The sequence below is a fragment of the Dasypus novemcinctus genome, chromosome X (genome assembly GCF_030445035.2).
Source record: "Dasypus novemcinctus isolate mDasNov1 chromosome X, mDasNov1.1.hap2, whole genome shotgun sequence".
NCBI classification, from domain to species: domain Eukaryota; kingdom Metazoa; phylum Chordata; class Mammalia; order Cingulata; family Dasypodidae; genus Dasypus; species Dasypus novemcinctus.
In genome coordinates, this window is record NC_080704.1 from 78,250,947 (window position 1) to 78,275,170 (window position 24,224).

A 24,224-nucleotide genomic window follows, 5' to 3' on the forward strand; every position below is an offset into this window, starting at 1 on the left:
TCTTTTTCTATGTATTAATGTGGTTTATTACACAAATTTATTTTCTAGTGTTGAACCACCCTTGCACACTTGGGTTAAAACTTGATCTGGTGTATAATTCTTTTAATGTACTTTCAATTCAGTTTGCAAGTATTTTGTTGAGAATTTTTGCATCTATATTCATTAGAGATATTGGTCTGTAATTTTCTTCTTTGTAATATCTTGACTGGTTATGGTATTAGGATGATGTTGGCTTCATAGAATGAGTTTGATAGCATTCTTTCCTGCTCATTTGTTTGGAAGAGCTTGAGCAAGATTGGTATTAGATCATCTTTGAATGATTGATAGAATTCAGCTGTGAAGACTGGGTTTTTCAATTTTGGAAGGTTTTTGGTGACTGTTATGATCTCTTTACATGTGATTTGATTTGTTGATGTCTTCTATTTCTTCTAGGGTCAGTGTAGGTTATTTGTGTGTTTCTAGGAATTTGTTCATCTCATCTTCGTTGACTAATTTTTAGGCATACAGTGGTTCATATTAACCTCTTACGATCTCTTTATTTGTGTGGGGTCAGTGGTAATGTTCCCTCTCCTCTCGTTTCTGTTTTTATTTATTTGCATCTTCTCTGTTTTTTTCTTTGTCAGTCTAGCTAAGGTTTTGTCTATTTGCTGGTTATCTCAAAGAACCAACTTTTGGTTTTGTTGTTTCTCTCTTTTTTTTGTTCTTGATTTCATTTATTTCTGCTCTAATCTTAAGTTTTTCTTTCCTTAGGCTTGGTTTGGGATTATTTTGCTCTTCTCTTACTAGTTCCTCCAGCTGTGCAACTTTATTTTCAATGTCATCCCTTTCTCTTTTTTATTTTTAAATTTGTTTTTCTTTCTTCTATTTTTTTTGTTATTTTCTTTTAAATGCTACATTAAAAAAATATGAGGTCCTCATATGCCCCCCATCCCCCTCACCCCACTCCTCCCATATCAACAACCTCTTCCATCATTGTGGTACATTTATTACTCCTGGTGAATACATTTTGGAGCACTGCTGCACTACAGGGACAGTGGTCTACATTGTAGTCTACTCTCCCCTCCAGTCCACCCAGGGGGCCATGGCATGACACATAATGTCCAGCATCTGTCCCTGCAGCACCACCCAGGACAACTCCAAATCCTGAAAATGCCCCCACATCATATCTCTTCTTCCCTCTCCCTACTATCGGCAGCTACAGTGGCCATTTTCTCCATATCAATGCTACACTTTCTTCCATTATTAATCACAATAGTTCCACAGCAGAATATCAGTAAGTCCTCTCTAATCCATACTCTATTCCTCCATCCTGTGGACCCTGGGATGGTTATGTCCAGTACCCCTCTACACCAAGAGGGAGCTTAGATTCCACATGGATGACGGATGCAATTCTCCTGCTTCTGGTTGTAGGCACTCTTGGCTCATGAATGTGGTGGTTGACTTACTTCACCACCCTGTTAGCTGGTCAGGGTAAGTCCAATAAATGAGAGTGTAGGAGTTGCAAGTCTGCTGAGTCTCAGGGCCTGAATTTCACATGGACAATCCAGAAATTCAGGTCTCCTGCATATACATCAACCCCAAAGCCAACCACAGGTACAGTAAAAGTAACAGAAGAGGCATGTGTAGAAAGGTCATATCTGAGTCCAACTCCATCACACTCAGGAACACTAACTCCAAAGTACGGCCAACTGACATGGCACTGAACTTGAGAGTCATCTGCGAAGACCGTAGAACCTGTGGGTCTCTGTAGCCCTCAGGAGAACCAGTACCTGTGTTTCTATCTACTTTGGCTGTCTCTGGTACCCTGCTGAGGCGTGTGTAAGTGTTACCCCTCTGATGACCTCCTGGCTCTTTTTTGGAGACTCATAGCCATATAAACTCATTTGTCCTTTCCATTTCCCTTTTTATCCAAAGTCAAAAAGCAATTTTTAACACCTGATATTACATGTAGGCTGAGATATTCTGCTGCTCTGAGTTGACCCTTTTATTCAACGTCTTTTTCTAGTTACATCATCAGCTGGTGCTTGGTAATAATTCCTTGGAGCCAGGGAGGCTCATACCCAGAAGTCATGTCCCATGCTGCGGGGAGGGAGGTAATGCATTTACATGCTGAGTTTGGCTTAGAGAATGGCCACATTTGAGCAACATGGAGGCTCTCAGGAGGTAACTCTTGGGCACCCTACAGCTCTAGGCCTAGTTCATATTTCAGGCACACAAGCTCAAAATCGTCACCATCAGTATCAAGGACTCATTGTTGGAACATTTGCCTTTATTGTTCTTTGCCATTGCACTTGGGGGATTGTTCCTATTCCATTGGGGAATGTGATAGAACTCCCCTGACAAGGAACTCAGCACTCCCTCAGTTGTAATTTTTAACTGAAACCAATATGAAAATATCCAAACATTTTTATGTACCCTGTATATATTCCCTGGAGAACTCCTTCCCAACCACGTGCCCCCCATCAATAACACCCCACACCAGTGTTCCTTCCCTGCTGTAGTTGAATCTCTAGTCTAAAACTTATTTAAAAATGGAGCCTAGTATATTGCCAGGTTCCATTAATAGTACAATGGAATATACAGATAGGTTTAAAGGTTAGATATAGAATACATACTAATTTAGAAAAATTAAGTAAAGGAAAAATAAATTGGGGTATCAAAAAATGAAAAAATGAAAAAGTTTTGTTTTTGACATTTTGCCTTTAATCACTGCTGTAGGTGTTGCCCTGTATGTACAATGGCAAGGCAATTTCTTTCATTTCTTCCTCAGTGTCTACATCTTTTTTTCTTCTTCTAATTATTAAGATTGTCTTCACATAAGTTTTAGATCACAGTAATTCACATATACGATATGCGGTACTCCCACATATCCAACATCAAACATTTCTCCCTTATGAAACATGAACTTTTTATATGTTCATATTATATTTGCTGCAGCTGATGTACAGGTATTGAAACAATAGCTTTCAAACATGGTTCCATTTGGGTTTACATTATGGTTTATATTTTAGACTATACAATTTTCTAAATTTTTAGCTATCTCATGTTTTACATTATGGCGGACATTTTAGCCTATAGACTTTTATACAATTTTGGTGTAATTATCCATATCCATCATTCCATGATCTTATGGAACAATTCCATTGTCCCACAGTTACACTGATTACATCTATTCAACACCTCTTTCCCCCGCCCCTCAGGGCCCACCGTGACAATCAATCTTTATTACTTGAAGGACTCTGTTCAGACATACTTGCAACAATATTGAGGGCTTGACATACTCGACTGCCTTAACCCATTGGGAGCCACCAATTCTCTCAAGAGATACAATTCCCTCTGTTTGAGAACATCAGTCCTCCCCAGGATGTGGGTATACCTTCACTCTCATTGTATGGGGCTCCACCCAATGATATAATCCACTATGACAAAATGAGCACTCACACACTCCCTAGAAGCTTGACCTATGTCAGATGCCCCCCTCCCCAAGCATCTTAAACAGGTAACATTCTGTATTGTATTTTCTAAAGAGTTCTCTCTACAATATAATTTCAACCACATACCTGACAATCTCCTATGTTCAAATGTCTCCCCCACGCTCCCCCCAATTTCTTGGGCCATCTGACCCATCCTCCCAACCCTAGCTCCCCTGAAGCTGATGAAGCCCCACCCAAAGGCATCCCTCTATACCCCTATTTTATCCCTTCCTTGTACAAATACTTACCTCCAGTTTATCATGGATTTCACCCATGTAGCTGTCAGCTTGCAACCTTCCTCTACCCTCCAGCTACCTTAAAGTTTATCATCCAGTCTCTAGCTCTCTAAGACAGCCTGGTTTACTAATTTCATATCAGAGAGGTCATGTAGTATTTATCGTTCAATGCCTGGGTTGCTTGACTCAACATAAGGTTCTCAAGATTCATCCATGTTATCACATGTGTTTGTAGTGTATTTGTTCTTATAGCTGAGTAGTATTCCACTGTATGTATATACCACATTTTATTTATCCATTCATCTGTTGATGGGCATTTGGGTTGATTCCAACTTTTGGCAATAGTGAATAGTGCTGCTATGAACATTGGTGTGCATATATCGGTTTGTGTCCTTGTTTTCAGATCTTCTGGGTATATACGCAGCAGTGGAATTGTGGGATCATATGGAAAATCTATAGTTAGTTTTTTAAGAAACCTCAAAAGTGTCCTCCAGAATGGCTGGATCCTTCTGCATTCCCACCAGCAGTGGATGAGTGTTCCCATTCCTCCACATCCTCTCCAGCACTTGTAGTCTTCTGGTTTTTTCATAGCTGCCAATCTAATGGGCGGAAGATGGTATCTCATTGTAGTTTTGATTTGCATTTCCTTAATAGCTAGAGATTTGGAGCATTTTTTCATGTGTTTTTTAGCCATCTGTATATCTTCTTTGGAGAAGTGTCTGTTCAAATCGTTTTCCCATTTTTAAAAAAGATTTATTTATTTATTTATTTCTCTCCCCTCCCCCCTGGTTGTCTGTTCTGTGTCTATTTGCTGCGTCTTTTTTGTCCGCTTCTGTTGTTGTCAGTGGCATGGGGATCTGTGTCTCTTTTGTTGAGTCATCTTGTTGTGTCAGCTCTCCATGTGGGCGGCGCCATTCTTAGGCAGGCTGCACTTTCTTTCGCGCTGGGCAGCTCTCCTTACCGGGCACACTCCTTGCGGGTGGGGCTCCCCTAGGCGGGGGACACCCCTGTGTGGCAGGACATTCCTTGCGCGCATCAGCACTGCACATGGGCCAGCTCCACACGGGTCAAGGAGGCCTGGGGTTTGAACCGCGGACCTCCCATTTGGTAGACGGACACCCTAACCCAATGGGCCAAACACGCTTCCCTCATTTTCCCATTTTTTAAATGGGTTGTTTGTGTTTTTATTTTCAAGATATAGGAGTTCTTTTTATATGCAGGATATAAGTCTCCTATCAGATATATGGTTACCAAATATTTTCTCCCATTGTGTAGGCTCTCTTTTCACTTTCTTGACAAACTTCTGTGAGGTGCAGAAAGCTTTAATTTTGAGGAAGTTCTTTGTATCTATTTCTTCTTTTGCTGCTCATGCTTTTGATGTGAAGTTCATGAAGCTACAAGGTCTTTATCGTCTTGGCTCTTATATTTAGGTTTTTGATTCATCCTGAGTTGATTTTTGTATAAAGTGTGAGTTGGTAATCCTCTTTCATTCTTTTATATATGGATATCCAGTTCTCCAGGTGTCATTTGTTGAAGAGGCCATTCTCTCCTAGGTGAGAGTGTTTGGTGGCCTTGTCAAATACCATATGGCTGTATATATGAGGATCTATATCAGAACTCTCAGTTTGGTTCCATTGGTCAGTGTGTCTATCCTTTTGCCAATACCATGCCTTTACACTACTCTAGCTTTGTATATGTTTTAAAGTCAGGTAGAGTGATTCCTCCAATTTCATTTTTCTTTTTAAATATGTCCTTGGCTATTTGGGGCCTCTTTCCTTTCCACATAAATTTCATAGTTAGCTTTTCTAGTTCATTAAAGAATGCTGTGTTGATTTTTATTGAGATTGCATTGAATCTGTAGATCAATTTTTGTAGTTATGTAGTTTAATAATATTTAGTCTTCCTATCCATGAGCAGGAAATATTCTTCCAGGTATTTAGGTCTTCTTTGATCTGTTATGTAGTTTTCTGTGTCTTTTACATCTTTAGTTAAATTTATTCCTAGGTATTTGAATTTTTTATTTACTGTTGTGAATGGTGTTTGATTCCTGATTTTATCCTCAGATTGCTCATTATTGATGTACAGAAATGCTACTGATTTTTGTGCACAGATCCTGTAACCCATGACTTTACTGAACTCATTTATAAGTTCTAGAAGCTTTTTTGTAGATTTCTCAGGGTTTTCTATGTATAGGATCATATCATCTGCAAATAGTGAAATTTTGACTTCTTCCTTTCCAGTTTGGATGCCTTTATGTCTGGTTCTTTCCTCAGCATTCAAGCAAGTACTTCTACGACTATGTTAAATAGAAGGGGTGATATTGGACATCTTGTCTTGTTCCTGATCTTAGAGGGAAAGATTTTAGGATTTCACCATTGTACATGATGTTAGCTGTGGGTTTTTCATATATAGTCTTTATCATGTTCAGAAAGTTTCCTTCTATTCCGATCTTTTCCAGTGTTTTTATCAAGTAAGGGTGGTGTATTTTGTCAAATGCTTTGTCTTCATCTATAGATATGATTATGTGATTTTTTCCCTTCAATCTGTTTATATGTTGTATTACTTTAATTGATTTTCTCATGGTCAACTATCCTTGCATACCAGGAATGAATCCCACTTGGTCATGGTGTATAATTCGTTTAATGTGTTGCCGAATATGATTAGCCCATATTTTGTTGAGGATTTTCGCGTCTAGGTTCATTAGAGCTATTGGTCTGTAATTTTCCTTTCTTGTGGTGTCTTTGTTTGGCTTTGGTACTAGAGTAATGTTGGCATCATAGAATGAGTTAGGTAATGTTTCTTCTGTTTCAATTTTTTGGAAGAGTTTAAGCAAGATTGGTGTTAGTTCTTTCCAGAATGTTTGGTAGAATTCACCCGTGAAGCAGTCTGGCCCAGGGCTCCTCTTAGCTGGGAGGTTTTAATGACTGATACTATCTCTTTAATTGTGATTGGTTTGATGAGATAGTCAATTTCTCCTTTTGTCAATGTAGGCTGCTTATGTGTTTCTAGGAATTTGTCCATTTCCTCTAAATTGTCGTTCTTTTTGGAATATAGTTTTTCAAAGTATCCTCTTATGATAGTCTGTATTTCTCTGGGGTCAGTGGTGATATCCCCTTTCTCATTTCTTATTTGGTTTATTTGCATCTACTCTCTTCTTTTCTTTGTTAGTCTAGCTAAGGGTCTGTCAATTTTATTGATCTTCTCAAAGAACCAGCTCTTGGTTTTGTCTATTTTTTCAAGTGCTTTTTTATTTTCTATTTCATTTAGTTCTGCTTGCATCTTTGTTCTTTTTTTTTTTTTCAAATATAAATAGCATATTTTTTCTTATGTTTTGATGATGTGCAGAAATTTTAACAGGGCATAGTTGAAAGTTTTTGCTAAAATGGTGCTTATGCATTTTTTTAAATTATTTATTTATTTTTAAAAATTACATTAAAAAAATATGAGGTCCCAATCAACCCCACCGCCCCCACCCCCCACTCCCCCCACAGCAACACTCTCTCCCATCATCGTGACACATCCATTGCACCTGGTAAGTACATCTCTGAGCATCACTGCACACCATATCAACGGTCCACATCATAGCCCACACTCTCCCACGTTCCATCCAGTGGGCCCTGGGGGGATCTACAATGTCCCGTAATTGTCCGAGAAGCACCACCCAGGACTTCTCCTCGTCCCGAAAACGCCTCCACATCTAATCTCTTCCTCCCATTCCCCAAACCCAGCAACCACCATGGCTACCCTTCCCACACCCATTCCACATTTTCTCTGTGGACATTGGATTGGTTGTGTCCATTGCACATCTATGTCAAGTGGGGGATTAGATTCCACATGGATACTAGATGCACTCCTCCTGCTTTCAGTTGTAGACACTCTAGGCTCCATGGTGTGGTGGTTGACCTTCTTCAACTCCATGTTAGCTGAGTGGGGTAAGTCCAATAAATCAAAGTGTAGGAGCTGAAGTCTGTTGAGGCTCTGGGCCTGGGTGTCATATTATCAGTCCAGAGATTCAAATCCCCTAAATATATCTAAAACCCCAGCACCAACTACAATTCCAATAAAGTAGCATGCAAGTCTTGTGAAAAGAGATTCCCTCTGAGTCCAATTCCATCACGCAGAAACACCAGCTCCAAAGAAGGGCCATCTGCCATGGCAGTGAACCCCACCTGCCATGACCATAGAACCCGTGGGTCTCTTTATCCCTCAAAAGAACCAATACCTGGGGTTGTATCTACTTTATCTGTCTCTCAGACTCTGCTCAGTTGTGCATAAGGGCATTCCTTCTGACAACCTCCAGACTCTTTTTTAGAGACTCATAGCCTTATATTCTCATTTCTCCTTTCCATTTCCCCCTTACATTAGGTCAAACAGCATTTTGAAGTCATGTTATTATATGTAGACAGGGATATTCTGCTGATCCGTGTTGAACCTTTAATTCATGGTCCTTTTTTAGTTGCATCTTCAGCTGGTATGTGGTAGTGATCCCTCGGTGCCAGGGAGGCTCATCCCCGGGTGTCATGTCCCACGCTGGGGGGAATGCACTGCATCTACATGCTGAGTTTGGCTGTGAGAGTGGCCACATTTGAGTAACATGAAGGCTGTCAGGAGGAAACTCCCAGGCACAGTGCTACTCTAGGCCTTATTCTTATTGCAGTTGTATAGGCTCAAAAGCATAACCATTAGTATCAGGAGCCCACTGTTGGGCCCTCCTTCCTTCCTGGTTCTTGCCGTTCTTTGTTCTTTCTTTCATTCTTTCTTCTTCTTTTGGGTTTAGTTTGTTGGTTTTTGTTTTGTTTTGTTTTGTTTTTACTAATTCCTCTATGTGTGCATTTAGGTCTTCAATTTAGTGCTTGCTTCATTTTTGATGTATGTATTTATGGCTATAAATTTCCCTCTTGGTACTACATTTTCTGCATCCCATAAGTTTGGATATGTTGTGTTATCATTGTCATTAGTTTCAAGGTAGTTATTAATTTCTTTTAAGATTCCCTCCTTGACCCACTATTTTTCTAAGAGTGTGTTCCTTAATTTCCAAATCTTGGTGCCAAACCTGGGTCTCTGGCCCTTGCAGATTTCGAGCTTCATTCCACTGTTGTCTGAGAAATTATTTTGTATGATTTCAATCTTTCTGAATTCATTGAGACTTTTTCTATGGCCTAACATGTGGTCTGTTTTGGAGAATGATCCATGTGCACTTGAGAAGAATGTGTATCCTGCTGCATTTGGGTGTAATATTCTGTACATGTCTATTATGTCCAGCTCCTCTAATATATTGTTCAAACTCTTTGTTTCTTTATTGATTCTCTTTTGAGATATTCTGTCCAAAGTTGGTAGTGCTGTATTAAAGTCCCCCGCTATAACTGCAGAAGCATCTATTCCTTTACTTAGTTTTTCCAGTGTTCGCCTCATGTATTTGGAGGCACGCTTGTTAGGAGCATAAGTGTTTATGATTGTTCTTTCTTCTTGAAAGATTATCCCTTTCACTATTATGTAGTGCCCATCTTTGTCTCTCACAATTGTGTTGCATTTAAAGTCTATTTTGTCTGATATTAATATAGCTATTCCTTCCCTTTTTTTGGTTATTGTTTGCTTGTAAGATTGTTTTCCAGCCATTCACTTTTTTTTTATTAAAATTATTTATTTATTTTTAAAAATTACATTAAAAAAATATGAGGTCCCAATCAACCCCACCGCCCCCACCCCCCACTCCCCCCACAGCAACACTCTCTCCCATCATCGTGACACATCCATTGCACCCGGTAAGTACATCTCTGAACATCACTGCACCCCGTAGTCAATGGTCCACATCATAGCCCACACTCTCCCACGTTCCATCCAGTGAGCCCTGGGGGGATCTACAGTGTCCTGTAATTGTCCGTGAAGCACCACCCAGGACAACTCCACGTCCTGAAAACGCCTCCACATCTCATCTCTTCCTCTCATTCCCCAAACCCAGCAACCACCATTCCAGCCATTCACTTTCATCCTCCTTGAATCCCTGGGTCTAACATGTGTTTCTTGTAGACAGCATATAGATGGGTCATATTTCCTTATTCAATCTTCCAATCTGAATCTTTTGACAGGTGAGTTTAATCCATTGACATTTAGTGTTATTACTTTCAAGGAATTACTTATATTAGCCATATTTTCTTTGGATTTGTGTTTGTCATATTTTGTTTGATTTTCTTTTTCTGGTTTTGTCTTTTTAGTTGCTCTTACACTCTTCTCCAACTCTGTCTCTCTTTTTTCCTTTCTCCTTTCAGAACGCCCCTTAATATTTCTTGAAGGGCAGGATTCTTGTTGGCATAGTCTCTTAGTTTCTGTTTATCTGTGAATATTTTGAATTACCCATCATTTTTGAATGCTAACTTTGCTGGATAGACTATTCTTAGTTGGAAATTTTTTTCTTTTAGTACCTGAACTATTTCATACCACTGCCTTCCTGCCTCCATGGTTTCAGATGATAAATCAGCACTTAATCTCATGGAGCCTCCTTTGTATGTGATGGTTCTTTTTTCTTTTGAAGCTTTTAGTATTTTCTCTCTCTTTTTTTAAATAGTATAAGACTTTATCAAATTCTCTCACATGACTGCAGGGATGCACAAGTCCAAATTACACAGGCAAGTTGCAAACCTGGGACTCCGATGAAGGTCCTGGATGAATTCACAAGAGATGTTGGCTGCCCAAAGTCAAGCTTGAAAATTCTCTCTGAATGCTGAAATCAATTCCCCTTCTAAAGTATTCAGTTGATTGGATAAAACTTCACTCCTTGTTGACAGCAATCTCCTTGGATAAAACATCTCTCCTTGCTGACAGCAATCTCCTTTGTTGATTGTACATGTAATCAGTCATCTATGCAATAAACTCACTGATGATTATAGTCCATAAATGTCCTTGTATTACACTCAGTCCAGTACTTTCTTGACCAAACAACTGGGCACAATTACCTGGCTGAGTTGACACAACCGCCTAACCATCATGATCACCCTATTATTAACAACTTGTACCATTAATGTACAATTTTTTTGGTTTCAGAGAAAAATATTCTTACAAATGCACTAATAACAATACCACAAGAAGGTTCACTGTGGTGTATGTTCCCACGTTTCATTTTTTAGCTTTCCTTCTAGTGATATACGTGACTTTAGAGAGTATTTTCTCTTTGTCTTGAGCATTGGATATTTTGACAAGTATATGTCTTGGGGTAGGCCTGTAGGGATTTATGCTGTTTGGGGTGTACTGTGCTTTCTGGATATGTACATCCATCTCCCTCAATAGGTTTGGGAAGTTGTCAAGCATTATTTCCTCCAACTCCCCTTCTGTCCCCTTTCCCTTTTCTTCTCCTTCTGGGATGCCTTTAATGCATATGTTTGTGCGTTTTCTATTGTCATTCAGGTCCCTAAGTCCCTGATGAATATTTTCTATCTTTTTATCGATCAGTTCTACTATCTGTGTGATTTTAGATGACTCTCTTCCACATCACTAATTCTTTCCTCTGCCTCTTCAAGTCTCCTTGGTACCTTCTGAGAGTGAATTTTTGATTCTTGAATTGTGCTGTTCATCCCCATCATATCCATTATCTTTTTGCGTATGATTGCAATTTCTTCTGTATTCTCTCCAAGTGTTTTCTTCATATTCTTAATCTCTTCCTTCACTTCATCAAATTGGTCCTTAATATATGTTTTGAGAGTTTTAATTACTTGTTTGATGTTTTGTTCCTCTTCCTGGTTTTTAGTTTGTTCATTGGAGTGGGTCTTGTTTTCCTGATGATTGGTTTGGTTTGTAGTTTTTTGTTGCTGTTTGGTCATTATTTTATCTTGACAGGTTTAATCAGTTGCTTAGTTTCTTTGTCTAGTTTTGGGGTTTAATTAGTAGTTGTCTTTGTTTAAGTGTTATGTCTTCTCTTTGTCACTTTGTTCTTATTCTATTTCCTTGTTGTTGGCTAAGTTCACTTGAAGGAAAATGTTAGGGCCAGAGAAAGCAAAAGGAATAAGAAAAGAAAACAAATTATAGTAGTGTTGACAGTAAATAGTAACAAAGGAGCCATGTGAGATCTAGGAGAATGGATATTAGACTCATGTAAGGTATGTAGAGTTATAACAGCAAGAAAGTAGAGTTGTATAATGAAACAGTAAACTGAATAGGGGGAGGAATATAGTGTGAATTAAAAGGTCAGTGTGTTCAGGAGAGACAGAAAGAGAAAAGAAAGGACAATAATATAAAGAGTGATTATGAGAAAGAAAACAAAACAAATGTATTAGAAGTAAAAAGTCAGAAAAATAAGGGGGCAAACAAAGAAAGGTTTAATGTAAGAGAAACAATAAATGATGGAGGATAGAAAGATGTAGAGGAAAGGGGATAGTGTTGGTGGCCAAAATCAATACACATAGAAAAGAGGAAATAGAGGATGAGGAAATACAGCAAATGTGAAGCACTCCCTGCAGCACTTAATATTTAAAAAAATGAAAAAAGAAGAGAAAGAAAAGAAAAAAGAAGGGGAACAAAAGGGAAGGGAGAAACAAGGAAGAAAAAGAAAAAAGAGAAAAAAAGAAAAAAGAAAGAAAAAAAGGGCCGTGAGAGGATAAAGAAGAAGGAAAAACAAGAAGACAAACCAACAAAATATCAGACAAAGTTTCAAGCAAGGAATCCTCTTTGCAGTTAAATAAAATGCTTAGGAATCTGACATTCCCCCCTTCTCCCTTCCTCACGTCCTTCTCTCCCAGGGCAGCAGGAACGCTGCCTGAGAGGCCCAGTAGGAGATTCATGTGGGTCCTCGTTGAACCAGCTCTGCACAAAAAACAATGACTCTTAATTTCCAGAGAGAGAGCACCCACACCTCACCAAGAACCCAAAATATGTTATTGGAAGCTTGGAAAGCACATCCTACAGTCCCTCTCCCTTATGTGTGCCACAGGAGGGCTAGTTGATTTTCTGACTCCACCTCCTCCCAGACCAAGTTTTCTATCCCAGGCATTTAGGTAAATTGGGCTTTCTCAGCAGATTTGCCTCTCCTTTTTTCCCACACTCTCCCCAAGCCAGTTGGTATGCTCCTCCAAGCTCAAAACAAAACAAAACAAAACAAAAAAACAGGGGTGACCAGAAAATTGAACCTGCACTCTTTTGACCCCTCTGCACCTCCCACCAAATCCCTCCCACTCACAGAGTCAGTCCAAAAGGGAGGGCTAGGGTAATCTTGAACCTCAGGGAGGGCTGGATTCGGGAAAGGGAAGTCCAGGATATTGCAAACTCGGGGTCTGTGGGTCTGTGGAATGTGGGCTACGAGGGCTTAGGGGACACAGACCTGGGGACCATGCATCTGGGGAACATGGGACTTGGGAACGCTGCCACACAACCAACAGTTCTCAGGGAACACTGTGGCTGCCAGCCCTAGGGGGAAGGGTCCCGCCTCCCCAGAACTTCCAACCTCTGTTCTTGTAACTCGCAATTCTACCTTTAGCAAGCACTACTTCTGTCACAGTCTCTCCAAATCAACATTCATACACCTCCTGCCTTGCAAGTCCCCAAACACCCTGCTCTGGCAAGACTTCAACCCCACTCAGCCGTTTCTTTGCAGGAGAGACTGTGAGGTGCATTCACTCAGACGCCATTTTGCCCCGCCTCAAGAGAATCTCTTTCTTCTATTTTAATATAAGCATTGAGGGCTATAAATTTCCCTCTCAGCACTATATTGGTGGTGTCCCACAGGTTTTGATATTCTTTATTCTCATTTCCACTCATCTCAAGGTATTTCCTGAGTTCTCCTGGAATTTCTTCTTTGACCCAATGAGTATTTAAGAGTGTGTTGTTTTATCTCCATGTATTTATGAAATTTCCCTTTACCCATCTGTTATCAATTTATACTCATTTATATTCATTCCATTATGATCAGAGAAAGTGTTCTGTGTAATTTCAATCATTGTAAGTTTATTGAGACCTGTCTTGTGACTCAACATATGGTCTATCCTGGAGAAGGATTCGTGAGCACTTGAAAAGAATGTATATCCTAATGTTTTGGGGGTATACTGTTCTATAAATATGTTAGGTCTAGATAATTTATCATATTATTCATACTCTTGGTTTCTTTTTTTATCCTCTACCCAGAAGTTCTATTCAATACTGAGAGTGGTGTCTTGAAGTCTTCCACTCATATTGTAGAGACATCTATTTCTCCCTTCAGATTTGCCAGCATGTTCCTCATGTATCTTGGAGCACACAGGTTAGGTGCCTAATATTTTGTATACTTATTTCTTCCTGGTGAATTGCCCCATTTATTAATATATAATGCCCTTTTTCATCCCTTATAACAGTTTTGCATTTACAATCTATTTGTCTGTCATTTGTAATAATTTGGTTATTATTTGCATGGAATATCTTTTTCCAATCTTTCACCTTTAACCTGGTTGTGTCCTTATGTCTGAAATGAGTCTTCTGTAGACAAAATATAGAGGACTCATTTTTTCCTCCATTCTATTAGTCTATGTCTTTTGATTGGGTAGTTCAAGCCATTAACATTCAATGTTATTACTGTAAGGACCTTAGTTACTTCATCCATTTTGTCCTTTTGCTTTCTGTTGACATATACTATTGTCTGTCTTTTTACTTTCAATTTACCCTCCCTAATTAATCTTCATTTCTATACTCTTCTCCAAGTCTCTTGCAAAACCAGAGCATTTCTGTTTGCTACTGAGGTGCAACCTGAGGAGGAAATTTGAGAAAAATTCCACCCAGAATGCCAGGTGGGGGTAGGGGAGAAGCCAGCAAGGATTCCATGAGCTTCTCCTATTTTTTGTTAAAGGTGTGTTTTCTTGATTTGGGACTTAACTTGTTACTGCAAAACTTTAACCATTTTCCAATTTCAAGGAAGATGGTTCTTCATGTTTTTGTTAGTTGTTATAAGACTCTGTGAGTAACAGCACCCTGGAGCATCTTGTGCTGTCACCTTGGTCAAAATTATATAAAATTCACTTTTGAAAAAGTCTGTGAGCTCAGGCAGAGGTAGCAGTGGAATGATCAGGCAGCAGAGTCTCTGTGGCTATGGCTCTGACCAGCAGGTCCAGGGTGGAGGGTCCTAGAAAATGCTGTCCCAGTCCTCTGGCATTAACATCCATTCCTTTTTTATAGATCCACATTTCCAACTGGTACCAGTTTCATTATGCTCAAAGAAATTTATTGGAGTGTAGGTCTTTGGGTGTTGAATTATTTCAGTTTTTTAGTGTCTGCGCCTGGTAGGTTGACAGTTTCTTTCATTATTTAAAGATATTGCTTCACTGTGTGATCACTTGTATTACTTCTGATGAGAAATCTGATGTTCTTTATTTGTTCCACTGCACATAATATGCCATTTTTACAGGATGCTTAAAGATATTCCCTTTATCACTTGTTTTGAAAAAATTATTAAGTGCATTGGTGTAGAGTTTTGTGTTTTTTATGTTTGGGGTTTGTTAAGCATCTTAAATCTGTGAGTATATAGTTTTCTTTAAGTTAAATGTTTTCAGGTACTATTTCTTCAAATATTTATCACATTTCTTTCTTTTGGTGATTCCAGTTATCCAATACAAGAAGTCACCTGAAGTTGTCCCACAGTTCAGTGATGCTTTTCTTTTTTAAAGATTTTCTTTCTTTCTTTCTCCCCACCCCCTTGTTTGTACTTGGTATGTGCTGTGTCTTTAGGAGGCACCGGGAACTGAACCTGGGACCTCCAATGCAGCAGGGAGGCATCTAATCACTTGAGCCACCTTCGCTCACTGCTTTGTTGTGCCCCTCATTATATATTTTTCTTCTTGTATCTCTTGTTGTGTCATCTTCTTGCATCAGCTTGCCATGCCTGCCCCATCATATCAGCTGATTGTCTTGATCATATTCTTTAGGAGGCACCAGGATTCTCTGCTCCCTGCTTTGCTGTGTCTCTCATTATGTTTTCACTCTTGTGTCTCTTGTTGCATCATTCCTGTTGCATCAGTTTGCTGTGCCTGCCTGTCATGCCAGCTTGCTGTCTTCTTTAGGAGGCACCAGGAACCAAACCACGGACCTCCCATGTGATAGGCGGGAGCTCAGTCACCTGAGCCACATCCGCTTCCCCACTTATGCTCTTTTAATTCTTTTAGTTTAAATATTTTAGGTTTTCTTTTCCTCTGTGTGCTTCATTTTGGATAGTTTCTATTTCTATGACTTCAGATTCACTAATCTTTTCTACAATGTCTAAATTGACACCATATAATTTAATTTTCATCCGAGACATTACAATTTCCATATCAAGATGTTTGTTTTGGGTCTTTTTATATTTTCCGTACCTCGATTCAACTTTTTGGAGGTATAGGAAGCAATTATAATAGCTATTTTAATATGTTCTTCCCTTTTAATGTTAATTTCTGTGTTAGTCTAGGTCTTTGTAAAATAATGGTTATTCTTGTTATTGTAGGTTGCATATTCCTGTCTCTTTGCATGACTGGTAATTTTTTCTTGGATTCCAGACATTGTGGGTTTTACCTTTTGGGGGCTGAGAAGTGTTACATTTCTATAAATATATTCTTGAGCTCTCTGCTCTGGGAAGTAATTAAGTTCATTGGGAACACTTCGATCCTTTCAGGCCATGCTTTCACGATTTTTCAGGTGGGTACAGATCAGTGTTCTGTCTAGGACTAATTATCACCTACTACTGAAACAAGACTTTTGTGAGCTCTCTACCCAATTCCTGATGAATTAAGAAGTTTTCCAGTCTAATTGGTAAAAAGAGGCTCTTTTCCTAGCCTTGTCTAAGTGTGGTTCCCTCTCATGTTTTTGGATGGTTCTTTCCCTCACTCCAGCTAGTTTCTTCCCATGTATGCCCTAATCAGTACTCTGTTGAATATTGGAGAAGGACACTCTGATCTGAGGTTCTCTATCTGAGATGTCCTACTCTGATCTGATGTTCTCTATCTGAGATGTCCTTTCCTTTTTGGTACTCTGTCCTATGAACTCTAGCTGCCTTAGTCTTCCCAGACTCTCAGCTTCACCAACTCAACTCAGAATGTGTGCCAGGTTCCACCTTAGTTCCCCTTCCTATGATGCAGCCTAGAAAATCAAGGCAGTAAGCTAAGCAATTGTAACCTTCAATTTGTTTATTTCCTGTCTGCAAGGAATTACTCTCCTTTGTTGTCTGATGTCTAGTGCTTAAAACTGTTTTTCCACCTATTTTTTCTTCTCATTTTTTTCTGCTGTCCAGACAAGGAGGTAAATCAGGTCCTTATATTTCAATCTTAGGCAGAAGTGGAAGTCCACAAAAGCTTTTTAAGGGAACAAAATCCCTCTTTCTTGTATTTCATTTAAAAATAAATTACATTGCTAGAGCCTAGCATCAGTGATGTAACTTCTATACACTGCAAACTCCTAATGGGGTGGAATTATGTCATTATTTTTTAATAAACTCTTGTACAATGCCCATGAGCATCTTACATTTATGAATATTTAACAGATGGACTTAGAGAGAGGGGCTATTTAAGTATTTGATGCTCTCTAATTTTTATAATGAACACACTTTATTTGATGGGTTAGAGAAAGAATATAAAGAATGAAAATAGATATTCCCAAACCTCAAAACTTCTGGCAGCTTTTTTCCACAGAATGGTGTGCAACCAGCCTGCTAATTCTGTTGTTAATTGTCTTCCAGTTTGGTGACCTGAAAAAAAAAACAAGCTCTAAAAACAGGAATACAAATCTATTACATTAAATAAAGAGTGCCAACTATAAACCGAGAACCAATAATCATTATGTAATGGCTACAAACACAACCATATTCAGACAGGTTTTCATCATCAATTTTAGGTTTACAAGGAAAATTGATTATATAATATAGAGTTTGCTAGGTACACAGTAATTCTCCCATCAATCTGTGATAGCTTCCCAAACTAGTCTATTTTTACTTTATTTTCCATTTTCCAAATTTGATCACCTGGTACCTTAATAGTGTTATTGTGAATGAGAAGACAGCAATGCCATAAGTCATTAATAAGAACTATTATGTACTAAGTAGATCAGACCAAGTTCACAAGAAAGGCCGATTATACCTTAAAGCCTTTGTAAAATACTTTAAAGCCATGTTTACACACAAACTTTATCACTTTAAATTATAACTCATGTCTGGTTGTTTTTGCTCTAGACATTTACAGGGTTCAAATGCATTAGCACATTACGATAAAGTTTAAGTTATAATAGCATTCTGGTTGAAGACAGAATTTAATAACCCCTCCTCTTGTACCCCTTTGGCATAAACTCTCAACTTCCACAAAAGTCTCAATTATAACTCTGAGGGACTCTGACCCCTGAGGACTGTCAGTAAATGTAGTTTGTTCCATGACTTAAAAATACTCACATGAGTGTACAAAGTTACTCAATGAACCTACTTAAAATATTATAACACTTAGAGGACAACCAGCAAGATGGCAATAGAGTAAGGAGCTCCTAGAGTTAGCTGGTGCTATAGGGCAGTTAGTAATCTCCCAGAGCTATCTAAAGCACCTGTTTGAGGGCTCCAGAACACCAAAAGAGTATCCTGCAACATCTTTGAAAAAATAGAAGGAGAATGCTTCTGCAGAGAAGATTCATGAGTAGAGCACATCACATCAAGAAGGCGGGTGCCCATCCTCCACTGGTGGCACAAGCCGCCTTGGGAGTTATTCCATGGATGGAATAGGAAGCTCCACTTTCCAAAAACGGAGAAGGAAGAGAAGGTTGGGCACCAACTTCAGCTAGTGAGTAGTAAATTCAGCGGGCTAAAGTATAATCCTAAGAACGGTTAAACTTTGAAGTTGTCTAAGTCAGAAAGAGAACGGTAGCTGCCATTTTAACTCTGCCCCCAGGATGAGGGGAAGCTGGTCTGACTGAAAATCACAGTGCTGGTAGGGACAGTCTTCTTTCCATCCAGACTGGATTGCAGCTGTAGCCTAAGCCCCAGCCCTACCTCTCACAGGGAGGAAATTGGAGGGACCTGTGCCAGCCTCTGTGGGAAAATACGGGTCATGCCTGGAGACTGGTGATCATCCTACTCTGGTAGTGCAAGTCGCCTCAGGAGCTCTTCTGTGGCTGGTTTGGGAAGCTCCATTTCCCAAAAACAGGGGAGAAAGAGGCGGTTGGCCACCAACTTTAGCTACTGATTAGTAAATTCAGCTGGCTAAAATATAACCCTAGAAACAGCTGAAGTTCAAACTTATCCAAGTCAAAAAGAGGCTGGTAGCTGCTATTTTGACTCTGCCCCTGGCATGAGGGGAAGTGGGGCTGACTGAAAATCACAGTGTAGACAGGGACTGGTTCGTTTCACCCAGATCAAACTGCAGTCCTAACCTAGGCTTTAGCCCTACCTCTGGCAGGGAGAAAGCTGGTTGGACATGCACCGGCCTCTCCTGGTAACTGCATGTACATTCAGCTGGGACACACTCAATAGTCCAAAGTCAACCGGGGCAAACTGCAGTGAAATTTTGGACCCGCACAACATAGATTACTGCCCACACCTGCAGCTCCATCCCAGCCCCAAGCAGGGGAGAAAAGGGTGTGAAGCTTAATCAGTCTCTCTGGGCAACTATAGTTTAGGCCTGCATGACTTGGATGACTACACACAGCTGTGGCTTTATCCCTACCCCTGGCAGAGGAGAAAGGTAGGAGAAGCTTCATCAGTCCTTGGGGCAATGTAGGCAGCTTGAGTACAGCACCACCTATATCCTTGGCTCCTACTACACAACAAGCAAGGAAGAAAGGGCAAGAAAGGCCTAAATTAAAGAGAGAAACTTCATGAAGAGTAAATACATCTAGTAAGCCAGATGCCAAGATGTCAACAAAAAATTCACAATCCATACCAAGAAACAGGAAGATATGGACTAGTTAAAGGAAAAAGAAGCCTCCAGAGGAAAAAAGCAGTTGAGACAACTAATTAAAGATGATCAAACAAATTTACTTAATAAATTCAATGAGATGGCTAAAGAGATTAAGGATATTAAAAAGATTAGATGAGCACAGAGAAGAATTTGAAAGCATACATAGAAAAACAGCAGATCTTATGGGAATGAAAGGCACAATAAAATGAAATAAAAAATACAATGGAATCATATATAGCAGATTGAGGAGGCAGAAGAATGGATTGGTGAGCTTGAAGAAAAGACCTCTGAAAGGAGACATAGAAAGAACAGATGAAGAAAAGAATGGAAAATATTGACCAAGGTCTCAGGGAAATAAAGGGCAGCAAGAAACATGCAAACGTACATGTAATGGGTGTCCCAGAAGGAGAAGAGAAGGGAAAAGGAGCAGAAGGAATATTTGAAGAAATATTGTTAGAAAATTTCACAACCCTATTGAGGGACATAGATTTCTGTGTCCAAGAAGTACAACATACTCCCATTTGAATAAATCCAAATAGACCAACTCTGAGACACGTACTAATCAGAATGTAAAATGCCAAAGACAAAGAGAGAATTCTAAAAGCAGCAAGGGAAAAGCAATGCATAACATATAAGGGATGCCCAATAAGATTAAGTGTTGATTTCTCATCAAAAACCAGGGAGGCAAAAATATAATGGTACGATATATTTAAGATACCACAAGAGAAAAACTTCTAGCTAAGAATTAAATCTAGTAAGACTGTCTTTCAAAAAGAGGGTGAGTTTAGAATATTCACAGATAAACAGAAACTGACACAGTTTGTAACCAAGAGACCAGCTTTGCAGGTGATACTAAAGGACATGATGCAGTCTGAAAAGAAAAGACAGGAGAGACAGGCTTGAAAGAGAATAAACTATAATCCATGTGGTGCAGCAGTGCTCCAAAATGTATTCACCAAATGCAATGAATGTGCCACAATGATGAAAGAGGTTGTTAATGTGGAAGGAGCGAGGTGTGTGGGGGCTATATGGGAACCTCTTACATTTTTTAATATAACATTTTTTGTGATCTATGTATCTTCAAAAAATATAATAAAAAATAAAATAAAAAGTCTAGAAATGAAGATTATATCAGTAAAAATAACTAAAAGTCTCAAAAGAGTGGTGACAGTAAAATGACAGCTAAAACCCAAAGGTCAAAATGGGTGAAATAAGAAATTCCTTTAAAATAATAACGTTGAACACTGATGGATTAAACTCCACAATCAAAATGCACAGACTCAATGTGGGGAAGGGGAGAGAAATAAATAAAATAAATCTTAAAAAACACACACACACAGACTGGCAGAATGGATAAGAAAATATGAGCCATCTATACGCTGTCTGCAAGAGACTCATCTTAGACCCAAGGACACCAATAAATTGAAAGTGAAAGGCTGGAAAAAGATATTCCATGCATGCAGTAACAAAAACAAACAAACAAGGAAGCAGACTTGGCCCAATGGATAGGCCGTCTGCCTACCATATGGGAGGCCCGCGGTTTAAACCCCGGACCTCCTTGACCTGTGTGGAGCTGGCCCATGTACAGTGCTGATGTGCACAAGGAGTGCCATGCCACGCAGGGGTGTCCCCCGCCTAGGGGAGCCCCACTCACAAGGAGCGCACCCGTAAGGAGAGCCACCCAGCACAAAAGAAAGTGCAGCCTGCCCAAGAATGGTGCCGCACTCATGGAGAGCTGACACAACAAGATGACTCAACAAAAAGAAACACAGATTCCTGGTGCCACTGATAAGGATAGAAATGGTCACAGAAGAACACACAGCAAATGGACACAGATAGCAGACTACTTGGGGGGGATAAATAAAAAAAATAAATCTTTAAAAAAAAATAAAATATTTGTCGCCGGGTGCAGTGGATGTGCCACAATGATGGAAGAGTTTGTTGATGTGGGAGGGGTGGCACGGGTGGGGTGGGGGGTATATAGGGACCTCATATTTTTTTAATGTAACATTTAAAAGAAAATAAAGAAGAAAAAAACTAAAATAAAATATTTGAATATGTTTTGTAAAACTTATAGAATTTTTTGTCCTCCCTTGTCAGGTTTTCTGTTTATTACCATTTAGAGCCTCTTGCCATTTGTAATATGCTACCATGAAAATACAAAGGGTTGAAAACCAGATAACCAAGCTTATCAAAATTATGTCAAAAAATAAGTAGATTCTTAGCGAGAGTCTGAAGGGAGAGTGCCATCAGTAAAATATGGTTCATAAACTCTAGAATTCAAAAGGCTCTTAGAGATCATCTAAGTCAAATAATTTCCTTTTAGAAAAATATTAAGGGCTTTGATTTTATAAAAATATGATGCATACTTATTGTAAACATTCAAGCAATACAGTAACGCATAAAGAAGAAAGCAGTAAATCACTTAAAATGCCACCACTCAGAAAAAAACCTCATTGTTAACATAGTTAACATATATAGATACAGCTCTACGTATGTGTATAGTTGGAAGGATGAAGTGGGGGAGAGAATATTCTAAAAAGGATCATATTTTCTGTATTCTTCAGGATTTAGGGGTTCTTTATAGATGTGGAAGGTTAAAGGAAAGCTGGCAGAGTTAGCTCTATATCTCTGCTTTAACCAGAGAAAATATATTTTAATCTTTTGTATTTGGGGCAGAGTTCAAGTAAAATTTTTTTAAAAAAATATTTATTTATTATTATTATTTTTTAATTACATTAAAAAAAATATATGAGGTCCCATTCAACCCCATCGCCCCCGCCCCCCACTCCCCCCACAGCAACACTCTCTCCCATCATCGTGATACATCCATTGCACCTGGTAAGTTCATCTCTGAGCATCACTGCACCCCATAGTCAATGGTCCACATCATAGCCCAGACTCTCTCACCTTCCATCCAGTGGGCCCTGGGGGGATCTACAGTGTCCCGTAATTGTCCGTGAAGCACAATCCAGGACAACTCCACGTCCCGAAAAAGCCTCCACATCTCATCTCTTCCTCCCGTTCCCCACACCCAGCAGCCCCCATGGCTACCGTTCCCACACCCATTTCACATTTCCTCTGTGGACATTGGATTGGTTGTGTCCATTGCACACCTATGTCAAGTGAGGGCTTAGATTCCACATGGGTACTGGATGCACTCTTCCCGCTTCTAGTTGTAGACACTCTAGGCTCCATGTTGTGGTGGTTGACCTTCTTCAACTCCATGTTAGCTGAGTGGAGTAAGTCCAATAAGTCAAAGTGTAGGAGCTGAAGTCTGTTGAGGCTCTGGGCCTGGGTGTCATATTATCAGTCCAGAGATTCAAATCCCCTACATATATCTTAAACTCAGCGAGTTCAAGTAAAATTGATTCACAAAAGGATGTTGCTGCTAAAAAGAAGTTTGAGGGAAATGGACTTTGGCCCAGTGGTTAGGATGTCCGTCTACCACATGGGAGGTCCGCGGTTCAAGCCCCGCGCCTCCTTGACCCGTGTGGAGCTGGCCCATGTGCAGTGCTGATGCGCGCAAGGAGTGCCGTGCTACACAGGGGTGTCCCCCGCGCCCACGCGCAAGGAGTGCACCCGTAAGAAGAGCCGCCCAGCGCGAAGGAGGGAGCAGCCTGCCGAGGAATGGCGCCGTCCACACTTCCCGTGCCGCTGACGACAACAGAAGCGGACAAAGAAACAAGATGCAGCAAAAAGACACAGAAAACAGACAACCGGGGGAGGGGAATTAAATAAATAAAAATAAATCCTTAAAAAAAAAAAAAGAAGTTTGAAAACCACAAATTTAGTTCACCATCCTCATTTTACTGTTGGGAAAAAAAAAGATCCAGAAACATTGTTGACTTGCCCAAAGGCACACAGCTAATTTGAGATCAAACTAGAGACCCAAAATTAGGCCTCTCGCCTCACAATTTTCCTCTACACATGAGCTTTAAGCTCAGAGAATTATTTGCTTTTGTTGATATTTTGTTATTTTTAGTTAGTTTCTCATTCCAGCGTGCCAAATTTGTGGATTCTAGGCAGGTATGGTGTTACTAAAAGTCACTGAGGTTAAAAATAGGAAGTGGGAAAAAGGAAAATCAGTTGACTTGAGGATTTTGCTACTGCTCTCACCTCTTAGAATTGTATGCGTATTAACACCCCTTTTTAAGCACTTGCAGAAATTCTACTGACCTATAATGATCTCTTCAATCTTCTCCTTGGCAGGGAGTTCTTCCTTCCATTTTAAAAGCATGTCAATGTGGAGCACTAGGGCTTTTCCAATATTTTCTGATGACTTAAAATGTTCACAGATGATCTTCAGGAAGTTAAACCCAACAGATTCTCTGTTCAATGAGAAACAATTTTAAGTGTTGTGAATAGAATAGCTGGTTTGTTTGTCACTGGGACTAAAGTTTATTTCAATACGAGCAAAACAGACCAGATAAAAGTGTATCTGAGCTTAGGCTGTATAATTAAATTGCTAAATAAACCTATTTGTGTACAATAAATCACTTAGTTTAGTGTCAGTTTAATATATTAAGTCAAAACATTTTCTTTTAGTGAACATCTGTAATTAGATCATTTCTTTCTTAATATCTAATTTATGCTTTTTCTTCAGAACTGATGCCAGTTTTTAAAAATTGGTAACTTAGATCCAGTAGTTACACGAACTGACATTACAA

The 24,224-nt window shown here is 39.5% G+C and overlaps 1 protein-coding gene across 1 annotated transcript in view; it reads right to left on the reverse strand.

Moving 5' to 3' along the window:
* TEX11 (testis expressed 11) overlaps positions 1-24,224 on the reverse strand; it is a 546,877-nt gene that overhangs the window by 244,811 nt on the left and 277,842 nt on the right. Inside the window, exons 14-15 of the mRNA XM_058291673.2 lie at positions 23,734-23,885; positions 17,281-17,366 (exon numbers count right to left, since the gene is read on the reverse strand). Of these exons, the coding sequence (XP_058147656.1) occupies positions 17,281-17,366; positions 23,734-23,885 (238 nt within the window). The remainder of the gene's footprint in view (positions 1-17,280; positions 17,367-23,733; positions 23,886-24,224) is intronic.